Here is a 17,967-nt window from a genome sequence, read left to right on the forward strand (position 1 = left end):
CTCACAAATTTCTTTATAAAAGCCCTGTTGCTGACCCTGAAACTATTTCCCAGGGACCCAAAGGGGTGAAGGCCTCTACAGCTAAAAATCCAATTCCCTCTGACAGGGATTCCAGAGCATTAGACAGATGGGGGAAGAAAGTATAAACATCTGCTACTTTAGCAGTGAGAGCCTTAAATTGCCAGTTTCACATGCTTAAATACCAGCAATATTTAATGTCTCAATTAAAACAAAAAATGCTTCCAAATTCAGATCTTTCTGACTATAAGGAGATGCAGGATTTATTGCATGCAGCAGAACAAGTGGGGAAACGTACTTTGCAATGTGGTTTTGATTCATTAGAGGCCTCTTGTAGAGCAGCAGTTACAGGGTCTGTCATTCAAAGGCATGTTTGGTTAAAAGAACAAAGTTTACCTGATCATGTTAAAGCAAAATTATTGGATGTACCTTTGCAGCAGGATGTTTTATTTGGAGTTAAGGCAGAAGAGGTATTAAAGAAAATGGAGGATAAGGCAAAATCTATGCAAACGGTGAAGGATTTCTTACAGGTTCAGCCTCCTCGATTTAGCAGAAATTGGCCAACAAAAAATTGGTCCTTTCCAGTTACAGACAGACCTCAAAGGGGCAGATACAGACGTCCAAGAGGCAGAGGTCAGCCACAAGGTTCTTACAGGCCTCGACAATGGGGTGCATCAACCCAGAAAGGAGGGGAAGACGGGGCACAACCTTATAGGAAACAGTCCCAATGACTTTTCCCTTCAGCTGCCAAGCGCTTCTCTCTTGGCAGCCCCCTTAGGGGGGGAAACTAGCACTTTTTTCTCACAACTGGCATATGATCACCCAAGACAAATGGGTTCTAAATATTGTATCTCAAGGTTACAGGTTCCACTTTCACACTTTGCCAAGGCTAAAAGGAATGCCAAACCTGCCACCAAATCAATGGGCAGAGGCTCAAAAACAAATTACAGCACTCATGGACATGAGAGCTTTTCTAAAGGTACCAACACAGGAACAAGGACAAGGATTTTACTCAAGACTCTTTCTGGTTCCCAGAAAGGACAAAGCCTGGAGGCCCATTCTGGATCTGTCTTCTCTAAATACTTACCTGGATGTTCCAAAATTCAAAATGTTGACATTACAGCAGCTTCTTCCCATGCTGGGCAAGAAGAAGGCTTAGCTCGTAACGTTGGATCTCAAGGAGGCATATCTGCATGTCCCTATCAGACAAGATTGCAGAAGATACCGCAGATTCTTAGCAGGTTCAATGCATTACCAATTCTCTGCACTGCCCTTTGGCTTATCTACTGCGCCCAGGGTCTTCACAAAATGCCTGGCACCAGTAATTGCATTTTGCAGACAAAAGGGAATTCAAATATACCCATACTTGGACGATTGCCTTATTCAAGCAGAAAGCAAGGACATTCTTCTAAAGCATCTGGCATTTGTAAAAAGCTTGCTAATTTGCCTAGGGTACACAGTAAATGAAAATAAGTCAAAACTAGTGCCCTCACAAGAGATAATATTCCTGGGTGCCAGTTTAAATACAACGGCCCAGATGGCTTATCTCATGCCAGACAAGCAAGGACAGCTGACTCAATACTTTCAACTGATGGCAACAAAAACCCAACTCCCTGCAAGAAAAATTATGCAGGCCAGGTACATGGCATCTTGCATACTACTAATTCCATATGCCAGACTGCATATGAGGAAATTACAATGGTACCTAAAGAATTTTTCGTCTCAACACTGTCACAGTCTGGAAACAGTAATACCACTTATTCCCTGCCTACAACAGGAGTTTCGATGGTGGGCACAGGCATGTCACCTAAACAAGGGACAACCTTTCACTCAGCCCTCAACCAGTCAGACACTGACAACAGATGCTTCGGATTATGCCTGGGGAGCACACATGGCAGGCAAATGTATTCAGGGCAAGTGGACCGCAGAATAAAGGCATCTTCACATCAATCAAAAAGAGATGCTAGCTGTACAAAATGCCCTAACAGCCTTCAAGGACCTTTTACATCCAGGATAACTACTACTAAAGACAGACAACACCACAGTTATGTGGTACATAAACAAGCAAGGGGGCACTCATTCATATCCCCTCTGCAGGCAAGCCATGACCTTGTGGAATACAGCTCTAACCTTTCAAGATCATCTGCAAGCACAATTCCTGCCAGGAAAGAAAAATACTCTGGCAGACGACTTAAGCAGAAACATCATGGATCCACACGAGTGGAAATTAAATCCACAAATGTTCAGCATGATAGCACAAAAATGGTGGAGACCGGACATAGATCTGTTTGCCTCCCCACTGAATTGCCAGCTACAAAAATTCTGCAGAAGGACTTACCACACATAAGCATGGAAAGTGGATGCCGTCTCATTAAGCTGGAAAAACCTACAACTGCATGCTTTCCTACCTCTGCTTCTCCTTTCAAAGGTACTCCTAAAAGCCAGACAAGAAAAGCCAAAAATTATCCTGATTGCCCCAGACTGGCCACGCAAGCACTGGTACCCAATCTTAAAGAACTTAGTTCAGGGCCCACCATGGATTTTACCTCAAGTTCCGCACAGGGCCCACCATGGATTTTACCTCAAGTTCCGCACCTTCTGACTCAGCAAAACAATCAGATATTTCACAGCCAGCTCAAAACATTAAACCTGGCTGCATGGCAGATTACTTAATAAAACAGACTCCTCTCACTAAAGCTGTGATGGATGTAATTTTGGAGACCAGGAGACCTAGCACCAGCAAATCCTACTCAGAAAAGTGGAAGAGATTCTGTGCCTGGAACCAGGCTCAAGGCCTTGACCCTCTCGTCCCCAACATTCCTCAGATACTACAATATTTGACTGAGATGCTGGACAAAGGCCTATCATTTTCATCTATTAAAATCCACGCCTCTGCGATCTCTGCTCATTACAACACAGATCCACCAATTTTCTCGCATCCTTTACTAAAACAGTACCTCAGAGGGGCTAAAAACATAAGACCGCCCCGTAGAGCTCCAACTCCAACTTGGGACCTCAACTATGTCTTGGAGAAATTAACCTTACCACCTTTTGAACCAGCAAATTCAGCAGAAATAAAATATGTCTCATGGAAAACTGCTCTGCTCTTGGCAATAACTTCAGCACGAAGAGTTTCAGAGTTACAGGCACTAATGGCAGTGGAACCTTTCATCATTTTTCATCAAGACAGGGTGTCGTTAAGAACAAACCCTACTTTTATGCCAAAGGTGGTATCAAGTGTGGCCCAAACCAAACTATTCATTTGCCAACATTTTATCCAAATCCCCAGAATAAAGGGGAGAGACTTCTGCATACTTTGGACATACACAGACAGCTGCGCTACTATTTGGACAAAACAAAAGCCTTTAGGAAAACTGAACAACTATTTGTAACATATGCTGCAGGATCACAGGGGAAAGCTATTTCAAAACAGACCATTTCCAAATGGATAGGACACTGCATACGTTTCTGCTACACACAACATGGAAAAACTGTGCCTAGCAACATCAGGTCTCATTCCACCAGAGCTACAGCCACCTCAGCTGCCTACCTCAGAGGAGTACCTACCAAGGATATTTTGGAAGCAGCAACTTGGAGTTCAGTGCATACCTTTACCAAGCATTACCACCTGCCTCTTTACTCAAAATCCAGAGCTGGCTTCGCCACTGCAGTGCTGCAGGGCCTTATAGCCACACCCGAATGCTTTTTAGCTCCAGCCTCCCAACCTCAGCTTTGGGATTCTACCCAAGTGTAATGACTGCAGCAGTGAAACACGATGAACATAGTACAGTTTTGTACCTACCATAAATGTAGATGTTAGAGTGTCTTCACTGCTGCAGTCCAGGTTACCCACCCTCCTTCCCCACTATTTTTCCTGGAACTTATCTGTACCTCACTACCTATACAGCCTATTTGGTGCATTTGCTTGTAATTGAAATAATTGGTTTTCATTTTTTATGTAGTTGTTTTTAGCTATGTATATTGCCTACCTATTTGGGGGCACCTGACATCTGGGGCAAGAAAAACTGAAGAAAATGGCATCTGCTGCATTTTATATACCCCTGGCGCACTGACGTCAGGGAAGAAGCGACAGCAGCCGACGCCAGACCAAGACTTTGGAACTCTGGCCAACTGTGGGACTGCCTGATGGCAGGATAACCCAAGTGTAATGAATGCAGCAGTGAAGACACTCTAACATCTACATTTATGGTAGGTACAAAACTGTACTTTTTCCCTCAATCCTGAGCTCCCACAACATGCACATTATTTTTTAATTTCTTTTCCCACATTTTGTCTTACTGTTCACCTTTTTCAAGAAGCCACAACTTTCTATATACAGTAAACTCTCGGTTAACCGGCACCCATGGGGATTGGTAGATGCCGGATAAATGTAGTTTCTGGTTGCTTGATAGTTGCTATTAAAAACAGGCCTGACTAATACTGTACTGTATACTATACCATACCATACAATAAACACTGTATTGATTTGATTTTAGTATTAAAGTACAGTAATTAAAATCCGGGAGGGGGTTGGCATAAAGTACAACATGAAAATTGAATTGTTCATAATGTACTGTATTTCTTCGATTTTGTTTTGACGATTGCTTGAGTTCCATGTAACTGAGAGTTTACTGTATTTTGAAATGCATTTTAAAGTTTTTTTCCTTTTACACAGCATTTTAATCCAATGATTACTTGAACAGTTTACTGTCAAGTTTTAGATGTTCTTCGTCTCACATTGCTGCAGTCATAACCTGTGGGTAGTCCGCTGTCCTCGATCGGCCCGAATACCAAAGAGCTGGGCTGGTGTCGGTCATTGTCGCCTAGAGCTGACGTCAGTACGTAGTAGTACTTAAGCGCATGACCGACGCCATATCCTCAGTCTTTCTTGCCGCGTGGTCCGAAGCAGAAGCAGCATTTGCAAGTGCCGTTCGGCGTTCTGAAATTTTCATTTATCGAGTTTCAGACCGAAGACCAAGTTGGGCTAAGTACCCCGTTGGGGAAATCTTTGTCTTTTCTTGCCTCAGTTTTCCGGATGTCAGAAAAAGTTAATAATTGCATTTCTTGTGGGAAACAGATACCTCATAGGGATTATCATTCTTTCTGTATTCCTTGCTTGGGGCCTGAGCACGACGTGGTCTGGTGTCGCTTTGTGCTAGATTTAATAAGCGCACCATTAAAGGAGATTAGACTGTGCCAGGCTTGTTTTTGGTAAAGGTGCAACTATAACATGCCGTCAGATCCTCCGGCGCCGCTACCGCTAAAAGCGTGAGATAAATCTTTGAAGTCTAAACGGATGAGTCGTCCATTGCGGACGCGGTTCTCGGAGCCTCGGTTGAATCTGTGGATCCTGCCGAGGGTTCGGCTGAATCCCAGGGGGAACCTTTACTTTTGCAGGAGTTGGCCTCTCAGGAGTTAGGCCCGGCTGAAGGTGCTTCTCAGGTGTCTGTAGTTCCATCTTTACAGAAGGTTATTAGGTCTTCTACTTCAGTGGCTAAAGGCCATGCTAAGGCCAAACCTTGTCTTGTTGGCCCTGGTCATAGTTCTAGCTCTCCAGCCCCTGTTCCTAAAAAACATATGTTGAAAATGGTGGAGGACTTGATTACTTTGATCAGGAGTTCTATGCCCCCCCCCCAGAGAAGAGGCCTAGGGTGGAGGCAGATTTAGAGGGAATGGATCATTCCTCAGACTACTCTGATTCCTCAGCTGAAGAAATTCAGGAATTCCCTTCTTATTCAGATTCGGATGCAGAGGATTCCTGTCCTTCTGCTTCTCCTCCAGAGAATTTTTCTTTTTCTGAGACTTTACATTCCATGAGGGACATTTCAAGTGGGAAGGTCAGGATTTTTCAGATTCTCGGAAGAGGCTTAGGGAATTTTTGTTTCTGCCACAACATAGGCCCTTGGCTATTCCTCCTGTCTTAGATGTTGTTCAGGATGTTTTTTCTGAATCTTCCCTTAATCCTGATTCTTTGCCTCCTGCCCCTGTTAAGCCAGACAGATATTATAGAGTTCCAGAAGCACATAAGTATTTGTACAAGAGTCCTAGAGCTGATCCGGAAACTATTATTCAAGGTCTGAAGGGTATTAGGGCTTCTGTGGTTAAGAATCCAGTTCCTTTGGATAAAGATTCTAGAGCTTTAGATAGGTGGGGGAAAAAAGTGTACACCTCCTCTACATTAGCTATGAGGGCTTTGAATTGCCAATTTCATATGCTGAAGTATCAGAACTTTTTGTTAGGTCAATTGAAATCTAAGGTGGATGCTTTATCTGAGGGTATAGAGTGTAAGGAGCTCCAGGAGTTGGTTCATGCATCAGATCAAGTTGGCAAGCATTCTTTGCAGTGTGGTTTCGATGCTCTTCAGGCTACATCCAGGGTGGCTGCTACAGGTTCAGTTATTCGTAGACATGCCTGGCTTAAGGATCAAAATTTGTCAGAGCATGTTAAGGCTCGGATTTTGGATGCTCCTCTTCAATCTGAAGTACTTTTTGGTCCTCCTGTGGAATCAGTTTTGAAAAAGATGGAAGATAAGGCTAAGTCTATGCAGACGGTCAAAGATTTTATGCAGGTGCAGCCCCCTAAGTTTAGTAGGAATTGGCCTGCTAGAGGATGGTCTTATCCTTCTTCGGATTATCAGTCTAAGGGCAGGTCTAGACGTGGTAGAGGCAGAGCTCACGCTCAGGGTTCTTTCAGACCTAGGACTTGGAGTTCTCCTGCACAGTCTTCTGGTGAGGGCAGGGGTCAGCCCTTTCGTAAACAGACCCAATGACCTGTATCTTCCGCTGCCAGACCCTTCTTTACTGGCAGCTCCTCTAGGAGGAAAGTTGAGACTTTTCAAACAAAACTGGCATTTGGTCACCCAGGACAAATGGGTGTTGGATATAATAAATCATGGGTACAAGTTGTATTTTCACACTTTTCCTCCTTTCAAAGGCATGCCGGATGTGCCTCCTCAGCAAAGGATGGAGGCTCAGGAGCAAATTTCTTTACTTTTGCAGATGGGGGCAATTCAGGTGGTCCCTCAGTCAGAAGTAGGCCTAGGTTTTTATTCCCGTCTATTCCTAGTGCCAAAGAAAGGAAACACTTGGAGGCCAATTCTGGATTTGTCCATTCTCAATACCTACCTAGACATTCCAAAGTTCAAGATGTTAACATTACAACAACTTCTGCCTATGCTAGGCAAAGATCACTGGATGGTAACCCTGGATCTCAAAGAGGCCTATCTTCACATCCCTATCAGACCCAGCTGCAGGAGATTCCTGAGATTTCGGGCTGGTACTTCTCATTATCAGTTCTCTGCATTGCCCTTAAGTTCTGGCTCCTGTAATTGCTTTCCTCAGACAGAGAGGAATACAAATTTATCCTTATCTGGACGATTGCCTGATTCTTGCTCAAAACAAAGACAAGTTACTACAACATCTCAAGTATGTAATGGCAGTTTTAAGGTGCCTAGGGTATTCTGTGAACGAAATAAAGTCCAGTCTAGTGCCCTCTCAGGACATGTGCTTTCTGGGTGTGAGACTGAATACAGCTTCTCAGATGGCATTTCTGACCCCGGACAAACAAAGAACTCTTCATCTATACTTCCAGCAGTTATCAGTAAAGTCCAAGCTGACTGCAAGGACAGTCTTTCAAGCCTTGGGGTTCATGGCATCTTGCATCCTAGTACTTCCCAATGCCAAACTGCATATGAGGAAGCTACAATGGTATCTCAAAAGTGTGTGGACTCAACACAGCCACGGTTTGGACACTGTCATTCGGATTATACCTTGCATCTAGAAGGAATTCTTGTGGTGGGCTCAGGAATGTCACCTAAACAAGGGACTCTCTGTGGTCCGACCAGAGGCGAGTCAGATCCTAACGACGGATGCCTCGGACTTGGCTTGGGGAGCACACTTCAATGGGAAATGGATACAAGACACGTGGCCTCCCAAACTACTACATTTGCATATCAACATGAAGGAGATGTTAGCAGTCCAATTTGCCTTGATGGCCTTCAAGGACCTACTTCAGCCGGGACAGGTGTTAATTCAAACAGACAACACAACAGTCATGTGGTACATCAACAAGCAGGGGGGAACCCATTCCTACCCTCTTTGCAGACAAGCAATGATTTTGTGGGAGACTGCTCTGAGTTTGCACATCAATCTTCAAGCACGGTTTCTGCCAGGAGCTCAGAACTCCCTAGCAGATGTATTGAGCAGGCAAATTGTGGATCCCCACGAGTGGAAACTGGACCCTCAGGTATTCAAACAGTTGACCGTGGCTTGGGGAGCTCCAGACATAGATCTGTTCGCTTCTCCACTGAATTTCCAACTGCCAAAATTTTGCACAAAGATGTTCCACCCAAATGCTTGGAAAGTGGATGCTCTATCTTTCAGTTGGAACAACCTTCACGTTTATGCTTTTCCCCCTCTGCCTCTTCTTCCCAAGGTACTCTTGAAAGTCAGGCGGGACAAGCCTTGCATGATTCTAATAGCACCAGATTGGCCACGTCAGCATTGGTATCCTCTGCTGAGGAGTTTAATTCAGGAGCCTCCTTGGCCTTTGCCACAGGTTCCTCATTTGTTATCCCAGTCGAACAGTCATTTTCTCAATGTTCGGGTGCAGTCCCTGCATCTAACAGCCTGGCGTATTCTGTAATGGAGCCGGTGGGGTTTCAGCTTCCTCAACAGGTTTTAGATGTCATTCTGGAAGCCAGGCGGCCTAGTACTAGAAAAGTTTATGCTGATAAATGGAAGAGATTTTTTCTTTGGAGCACAGCAAAGGGCTTTGATGTTTCAGTGCCTAATTTGAGTTTTGCACTACAGTATCTTACTGAATTACTGGACAAGGGTTTGTCATTCTCTTCTGTGAAGGTTCATGCTGCAGCCATTTCTGCTCACTATGATTGTGACCCTCCTTTATTTTCTCACCCTTTGTTCAAACAATTTCTTAGAGGGGCAAAGAATATAAGACCCCCACGTAGAGCTCCTACTCCTTCCTGGGATCTCAATTTTGTGTTGGAGAAGCTTACTTTACCTCCTTTTGAACCTGCAGCTACGTCTGAATTGAAGTTTTTGTCTTGGAAGACTGCTTTTTTGTTGGCCATTACTTCTGCTAGGAGGGTATCTGAATTGCAGGCACTCATGGCAGTTGAACCCTTTCTGATATTCCATAAGGATAGAGTTTCTTTGCGAACTAACCCTACGTTTATGCCTAAAGTGATTTCTAATGTGGCCTTGAACCAGTCTATTCATTTGCCTACTTTTTATGCTGATCCCCAAAATAAGGGGGAAAAAGTCTTGCATTCTTTGGATATCCATAGGCAGCTACGTTATTATTTGAGCAGAACTAAAGAGTTCAGACAGACTCAACAGTTATTTGTTTCTTTTGCTTTGGGTTCACAAGGGAAAGCTGTTTCAAAGCAGACTATTTCTAAATGGATTGGTCAATGTATTGCTTTTTGTTATTCTCATCATGGGAAGAATGTTCCTGCTGGGATCAGACCTCTTTCTACTAGGGCTACTGCCACATCTACTGCTTTTTTGAGGGGGGTAGCTACTAAGGATATTTTGGAGGCAGCTACTTGGAGTTCAGTACACACTTTTACTAAGCATTACCATCTCCCTCTTTATTCCAAGTCCAGGGCTGGGTTTGCCACTGCAGTTTTACAGGGCATGTTAGCAGCTCCTAATGCTATTTAGTTTGCCAGCCTCCCTTTTCCTTTGCTTTGGGATTCTACCCACAGGTTATGACTGCAGCAATGTGAGACGAAGAACATAGTACAGTTTTGTACCTACCATAAATGTAGATGTTCGAGGATCTACATTGCTGCAGTCCAATTATCCCTCCCTCCTTCCCCTCTATACTTTGTGGTTGCTGTGTTTTGTTGGGATAATCTTTATTTCCACTCTGGTAGTTGTTAGGCGTTTACTATTTTGGCTCTGGCCTTCTTTCATTCTTAGGCCTTCTGACATCTGGGGCAAGAAAGACTGAGGATATGGCGTCGGTCATGCGCTTAAGTACTACTACGTACTGACGTCAGCTCTAGGCGACAATGACCGACGCCAGCCCAGCTCTTTGGTATTCGGGCCGATCGAGGACAGCGGACTACCCACAGGTTATGACTGCAGCAATGTAGATCCTCGAACATCTACATTTATGGTAGGTACAAAACTGTACTTTTTCCTGGCTTCCTTTAAACACACCTTTCCTAACCAAGACAGCACAGTAATAACGGTTTAGGAAATAACTCAATTCATCCAGGGCCCCCAGAAGCCACTGAGTTATAGATGCACTAGGATGCATTAAAAAAAAAAAAAAAACTTTTAATACAGCAGAGGCTCAAATGGCTGTAGTCATGTGTTTCAAGTGATTGCTGTCACACATGTACATAGCGTGCCTACTTACACCTCACAACTACCCCATCCCCAGCAACCATCTGTATATGTGCCTGATGTGTGATTCTGAGGAAAGTGAAAAATATGATTACAGTAGTATAGGACACTTTGTTACTTCTATACAGTACACTGCTACTAGCAGTCTATAGTAACCCCCAACGTATACCTGCAGCTGTCCCTCATATCAAAAAATGCCCCTGATATTTACCTGATAATTTTGTTCTGTCCCTCGTAAAAAGTTTGATTTGGTGGTAAATCACTCAGAATTAGTCAATTAATACAGACATCACAGTTTCATACTTCTTATTGTCCAAAAAAATGTATGTCGATGCAAAATGTGGTGTTCTGTTACTTTTACATGAGTTAGAGTACTATTTTAACATGTGTTCCTGATTTTTAACTTTTTATTCTGCTATTTTCTCTGGCTCTGCCAAAGGTTCTTGAGCAAAGAAGTTGAGAATTATAGTATCTGCTGTTCTGGTTTTATAAAACTTTCTGAAAGAGAAAACTATCCCTGAAAATCAAAAACATCAGGTTGCCTTAAGATCCATGGAAACACTGAGATCTGTCACACTAGGCTGTTAATCTTTAGTGCTTTCATGTTCATTCACTGATTACTGTCCTTATCCTAACAGGGCACATCACAACCCTGTTTTAGATGAAGCATGTAATTGGAAAATTAATATTTTTTCTCATCTGTCCCTAACCAGCAGCAGCTTTTTCAGAGCCCCCACTCAGTCAAGGATCACTTGGCGGGACCCCTGCAGTGACAGGAGCTGCAGGTTCCTAGGGCTAGCTATGATGTTAGTTTTAGTTTGAGAGAATGCCGATCAGCATGATTTAACTAAGTTGAGGGCATTATGTCTGTGGTAAAATATTTAACGAAATTGTGAAGTCTGTTACTCGATAAAACACTCATTATAACCAAGGAGATATTTGAATTTTAAAAGAGATATAAATAAGAGTTATTGTTACCCTGCTGGTTTATTAATTACACAAGATTTCCATACTGGCATTTGTTAGTTTGACATGCATGTAACAGAATATTAAAATTGGATAACCTGTTGTGGTTGGGGGAGCCCCCAGTGACCGAAGGGTTCGTTGGTGTCTGAAGTCAGCTGTATTCACACTTGCTGTTTTGAAATGCAGCTATTCTCTGACTCCACCTATTTTGCTTGCAGTGCTAGAACCCAGAGTATTTCTTTTACTTCTATGCTTTCACTCTAATTTTGAGGTCTGTTGCCCAGTCTCACTCTTGACCTTGAAGCCTTCACTTACCACTGCTTGCAGCTAATGTCTGCTGAGGGCTGACAGTTTTACTAGAGGCAACTTTGTAATATCTGATTATATCCTAGTGTCCTTTGTTTGGAGGAAGTCTACCTGGGTTGTATGTTGACCATTAGAAGTATGTGTTCTTATGAAAAACATAGTGTTGGTTAGCCATATGTTGGTCCCCATTCAGCCATGTGGTAGACAGAAGTCTAGAATGGCCTTAACTTTATTCTTCTTGACCCACCCATGTGGACTCTAGGCAGTCATCTTATCCTGCTATGTCTGTCCTGATGTAAACATTCAGGGCCTCATTACTGAACAATTAATTTTCTACCATGTTATCTAGTAGGTCCTGCAACTGCTGGTTAAATGCATTCTTCACCATCACCACCCAGCTGTGGGGCATAAGCTGCGGTTATGAAAATTATCTTCTTTATGCTAAAGTCTGATTGCCATTAGTCTGTCATTAATTCTGATGACATACCGCACTGTCTTCAGAAAAAAAAATACTCTCACCTCAGTTCTCTCACCATTTATTGTGTGTGTCCACCCTCTGAGTAGTAGTAAGCTGTGGTTCCCATGCCAAGTAACTTTGCTGCACACTCTTTCACCTTGTCTCCTGGAGTTCATTTTTGACCGGTCTGTTGATTTTTTTGCATCCAGGTTTTGCTCAACAGAGCTTTCTTATGTAATCCAGGCTGGGTCTTTGGACACCAGCCAGCCTGTAGCTTATTGATCCAAAACTGCTATGTTTTATGGCAGGCACACTCTGGCCAATAGGGACAAATCAACCCCTCCCACTACTGGCATATGTCCCTGGTGTAGGTTGGAGTAGATTTGAGTTTTCAATCCACTTAGCACCAACAAATACCCTTTTGGTGATTTTAGTCAGTGTGATCAAATCATCTGGAACCAATTTTTACACAGCAGAATAGCTAACCATGACACACACTTGCAGTTGAAGGTCCCTGTTCTATTCCGTGTCATTCTTATAATAATTGCTTTTGCATATATTGTTCTCCTGATAATGTTGTGGGTTTTGAAAATTCATTCATGTGACCATTTGCTTTGGCCGTATTTTCTGTGTAGGACACGCCAACAGTGTGCTAAAATAGGATTTATTTATAAACCTAATTATTACCATTTTGAGACTTTTAATCTAATAATGCAGTGTTTAAATATACAAAGGTTTGTGTTAGTCCAAGGCAAAAATGTTTTTAAACTATGTTCATTTAGGTTTTAGTGCTGATGGCGACTGAGAGCCACTTGAATCTAAAAGAATGTGAGTAAACAATTGTGTGACATTCAGCTGGTCTGAAGAGTGTTCATGTTCTTGTGGCCAGGCAACCACAGCATTTGTTTCTTATTGGTGGTTGTTTGCCATGTGACTTGTTTCTTTCCTGTTTAAACATTGATCTTAATATATTTTCCTCGGTGTGATGAAGGTGAAGTTTAATAGACAAAAGTGCTTACTGTGGCACTTCAGTAAAGTTTCTGCTTTACTCTTGGTTTGTTGCAATGATTTTCATTTTAACTTGATGCCTTTTAGGCATGATTGAGGAGGACGATCCCAAACTCTCCTGTTCCTTTGCACTGTGCATAATGTGAGACCAGAGCAATCAAGTCCAGGGCTGTATAATGAAAAACACTGCTTTTAAATCTTTACACTGAAGAGTTAGTGGCCTGGCTACTTGTAGTTGCCCACCCTGTGCCTCTACGGTAAGTCCTTCAGGTGCTTAAACCTTCACAGCAGAGGACATCCAAGCATTAATATATATATAACTGGCAAACATTTCCTTCTAGCATACAAAGTATCAAATCTTTCTGATTGTTGCACTACAAACATCTAGGAATATCATTTGTGCTGTGTTGCATTCTACAAATACTTTAGCCAAACATCCTTACATTTTTTTAATTTTATTTTTCTAATCCTAAAATAAACCATTACTTGTGCATCACACAGTCTTTTAAAGTATTGTTCTAAAACCTAAGTGCAAGTTTATTTACAATATTTGAATAATATGCTGTTTCTTCACTGCTCACGGATGTTGTTGTTTGTCTTTTCGGCTTTTCCCGGTTAGGGTTCGCCACAGCGGGACTCCGGTCCGCTAATGATTGGCAGTAGATGTTTATGGTGCCGAGTTGCCAGCCTGATGCCCAACCTTCAGTGAAGGCACGCCCATTCACACATGTCTTTTGAAGGCCACTCAACCGCGGGGAGGATATGCAGACTCCACACAGAAGGCACTCCAACCGAGAATCGAACAGGAGAACCTCTTGCTGTGAGGCAACAACGCTACCACTGCACCACTGCGGTCTGGCTTTAAAATTCAGACAGGTGCTTATTTATTTTATTTCTAATTCTTTCTGTCCAACAGCGAGCACTATGGCAATGTGTAAAGAGTGGTCACCGACTCTTCCACAGGAGCAAGAAAATCCTTTCATTCTGCCTGAAGTGCACAAGATTTTGCAAAGCCTAGCCTGTTCTTTTCAGACATCTCAAAATGTCATTAGCACTCTAATTTTTCTGCCCAGAAAAGCTACACACTGGTTCCATTCCTCTGACTTTATTTGGCATTCTTTGTAAATGGAGCATGCACAAAGTTCTCAGAAGTGCTGTTACTTGTTTCTACTCCCTGTAGCTGTATCTAGATAAACAGCAGTTATGCAAAACAGCAGCTGGTGAATTTATTATCTTTTATCAGCCGTTGTAAGTTTGGTAGGGTTCACTCTAGTGGCTTTACTCCACTGGACATATACCTGCCTGAAGTGACTTTCAGTGGATATTCTTATTCAGAAGCAAGTTGTGCACCCTCTTTCTGCTACCTTAATAACATTTTACCTTAATTCAGCCTTATTTCATTCATTTCTACAGTCTTTTGGTGGCTGCATGTATATGCTGTTTTTTAAACTGCTGTTAGTTTTCCAGGATTTTTGCATTGTGCACTCTGTTCTTATATTTTCATAAATGTCTTGTAATCATTTTAGAAAAAAAAAATTCTAACTTCAGACGTACTCTGCAGCACATTTAAGCTTTCACATGTGATCTGTAAGCATAGGGTATTTTCTGGAAAACCCTACTGGTGTAAAAGGGAAGGAATGCTGTTTACTTCCTGTTGTGTTCTCTCAAGTCTGCCAGTTTACATGACTTTGTTACCCTGTACAGCAAAGCTTGCATGCAATTTCCTTTTAACTGTTTTTGTTGATAATGAGAAAAAACATTTGATAAAGACTTGTGGAAGAATATATCCCTTAAAAGTGTAACTGATTTGCTATTTCAATTGCAGGGAAGCTGTCTCAGCCTTTATTGAAACGCCTGAACCTTTCATCAGCAAAGTTAAACAGCCTGGCCATTGGACTGAGACAGATTGCAGTAAGCTCGCGGGATAGCATTGGTCATGTTCTGCGCAGAACACGAGTTGCCAATGGTCTTGAACTGGAGCAAGTAACTGTTCCTATTGGGGTCCTTCTAGTAATATTTGAGTCTCGCCCAGACTGCCTCCCTCAGGTAAGATTAAAAACCATTAATTAAGAAGGGAGCAAATTCTACTCTTATATTACTAGAATAACATTTTTTGTTTGTGGGAAGGGGGGGGGGTGTTGCAAGCCCCTAATATTTTGTGTTTTATTTGACTAGGAATTTACCCAAAACTTAGAGCACATGTATGTACTTGTTAGATTTTCTGGTAGCATGGAGAATGTTTTGTACAAACTGTATTGGTGCTTATTTAAGTAATAAAGGTAGGCACTTGTTACAGAACTTCTTTTCATAGTTTAGTGAAAGAAGGCTGTGGTAGTCCGTGAAGACGGTCATTTTGAAAAGTTTGTCTTTCAGTTTAGAATTTATGCTTAATATCTAGGAGCATCTTATGAATGTGTGCCACAATTTAGGAATAGTTTACAGACTCCCCCAGAAGCAGGAGGTCAAGTTCAGAGAAAGAGATTTTGCAGTGAATTAGCTGATTTTATCAGTAAGTTGGCATGTTTGGTAGGTGGATGTGAAAGCCAGGTATTTAATCGAATCCCAGACTCCATCTCTGCAACAATTTGGTTAATTTAGGTGTTAACTGGTCCTTCTGTAATTCACCACAGTGCAGTCCATGGGACTGTGGTGAAAAAAGTGTGCGTGTCTGCATGCATGCCTATGTGAAAACAAATTCCTCATTTAGAGAAATGTATGTACTTCTTACTACTTGGTACAAAAAGACTTCTTTACAAGAATCCTTTTATAGGAAAGGATACCTCAACTTCTAATTGCTAGAAAAAATCTAGTGAGAAGGGGACAAAGGCTCAAAATAAATGACAAGATTTACATTTTGCTCATAAAGTTAGAAAGATGCTAAAATAACGGGTTTTGTTTTAGTAAGCATTTGCTGAAAGATGTATGAAATTTGAAACTCAGATATATGTTATTACTTAGTGGCTTCAGTCAGCAGTTATTTATCAGAAAATCACAAATTTTATGAGGAACAGACCAAAAATATGAGGCAAAAATCTGGACATTTGAGAGTAATGTCAAAGGAACTCTTTCCCAACAGTTTCATCAGCAGGAGCAGTTTGAAGCAAAACAAATCAGTTATAGCTCCAGTTTACTTTCATAGGAGTAAACAACCAGAAGTGGTGTGCCAAATAACTGCTGCCTTTTATTTCCACCTTCCTCTTCCCCCAACCATATGATTCACATTTGAGTTCTTCTGCTGACTGCAGTAAACAATAAATGTGTTAATATAATATAATATGATATAGTACAGTATAATATGATATGATAGACAAATGGATGTTGCAAACAATTCAGCAATGCTTTAGAGGAGCATTTGTTCAAAAATCACAATGGCAATTTGCTCACGATACACTGTCACTTTGTATATCAAGCCCTTTCAGTTGATTATTTATGGTTTTACTTATTAAAAGTTGGACACTCTTCAGTGAAAGAGATAATGTTTTTTCCTTCATACTAGTCCCAAAAAAAGATCAGTTTTGTACTTGCCAGGTCTGAAGCAGTTTCTAAATGCAGTATCATTTTGGATGGTGACTTAGAACTGCACTTTTTACATATAAAATTGAAATTAGAAATATACATAGAAAAAAGCTGTTGTGCAGGTACCCTGGATGTGGAAGATGCATACCTTAGGAATTATAATGTAATTTTGTAGTGTTTGGGTCATTTTTTGGTAGTGGCCAAAGCAAAGCAATTACTGAAGCAATGCAGGAAACCTTTGGTTATTCTGGAAATAAAACTGCAAGAAATATTTTTGGACCCCCTTAATGGCATACATTTTTATAGTGTTACTGATGCATATTCAGCACTAATAAAGGTTTTTCCGGTTTAAGACAAGTGGACAGAGATTCAGCCAGCCATCGCACATTTCTATCAGCAACAAGACAGTTTTTGGGAACCTTGGGATGCATGTGTCTTCTTGTGATCTTCCACATCTTATAAACTTCTAGAACCAATTAGCTTATCCATTGAAAATTATAAGAAGCTGCTTAAAGTGTACAAAGAAGAAATTCCTATTGTGGATCGAGCTGAAAAACCTACCCACATAAATTGTTTTGCCTCCATCAGCCAGAGTTCGACTGACTACATATTCTTCCGATTTTGCTCTGGGAGTCTTATTCAGTGACTTGCCTATGAATGGTTTACTTGTCTCAGCAGGTGAGATTGCTTTATCTTGGCTTGTAGGAAAGCAACTCTTTGTACAAGGTCCCGACATTCTTCCAGTTAGATTTTTCAGTTGCGTTCTATTCATGTCAATACAGACAACCTTAGAGGCGTGGTGCATAAACAGAGATGAACCAAATCTTTTCAGCGGGAAAATTAACATTGGCTGATGAACAGAAGTGAAATGCAGTTTTTTTTTTTTTTTTTTTTTTTTTTTTTTTTTTTTTAGAAAATAAGATAGCTGTTAGGTTTTCCAGAAGTGGATCTGGAAGATGGCCATGGTATTCTTTGCTTATGAGCCTAACTTCTGTTTCACCATACATAACAATTCCATCTACACACATCTTTACTTGGCCTATCAAGTGGGTAGAGTACTAGATTGCCATCATAAGACTGTAAACATAGGTGTAATTTATCTTCTTAATAGAGACTGTTTTCAACACAAGTTCTAAATAGTCTTAAAAGGTACTTAAAGTAAGAAATCTTACAAGAGTTAACAAAATATTAATTATTTGGCTGTTTCACAAGACTACTAGAGTCTTGCTATATAATACTAAAGTTATTAGTCTGCTAATTTGATTCTAATTTAGTCTATCATTCTGGAAGTTTGTTTCTGATTGTGTTCTAGTAGTC

At 41.5% G+C, this 17,967-nt stretch overlaps 1 protein-coding gene across 1 annotated transcript in view; it reads left to right on the top strand.

Annotated features, from left to right (window-relative positions):
* The window catches only part of ALDH18A1 (aldehyde dehydrogenase 18 family member A1), a gene marked incomplete in the record, with an annotated part of 362,299 nt that overhangs the window by 210,543 nt on the left and 133,789 nt on the right, over positions 1-17,967 (top strand). Inside the window, 1 exon segment of the mRNA XM_044056733.1 lies at positions 14,960-15,180. Coding sequence (XP_043912668.1) covers positions 14,960-15,180 — 221 coding nt within the window.

This window comes from Protopterus annectens, chromosome 14.part0, assembly GCF_019279795.1.
Source record: "Protopterus annectens isolate FY-2018-M chromosome 14.part0, PAN1.0, whole genome shotgun sequence".
Classification (NCBI taxonomy): Eukaryota; Metazoa; Chordata; order Ceratodontiformes; family Protopteridae; genus Protopterus; species Protopterus annectens.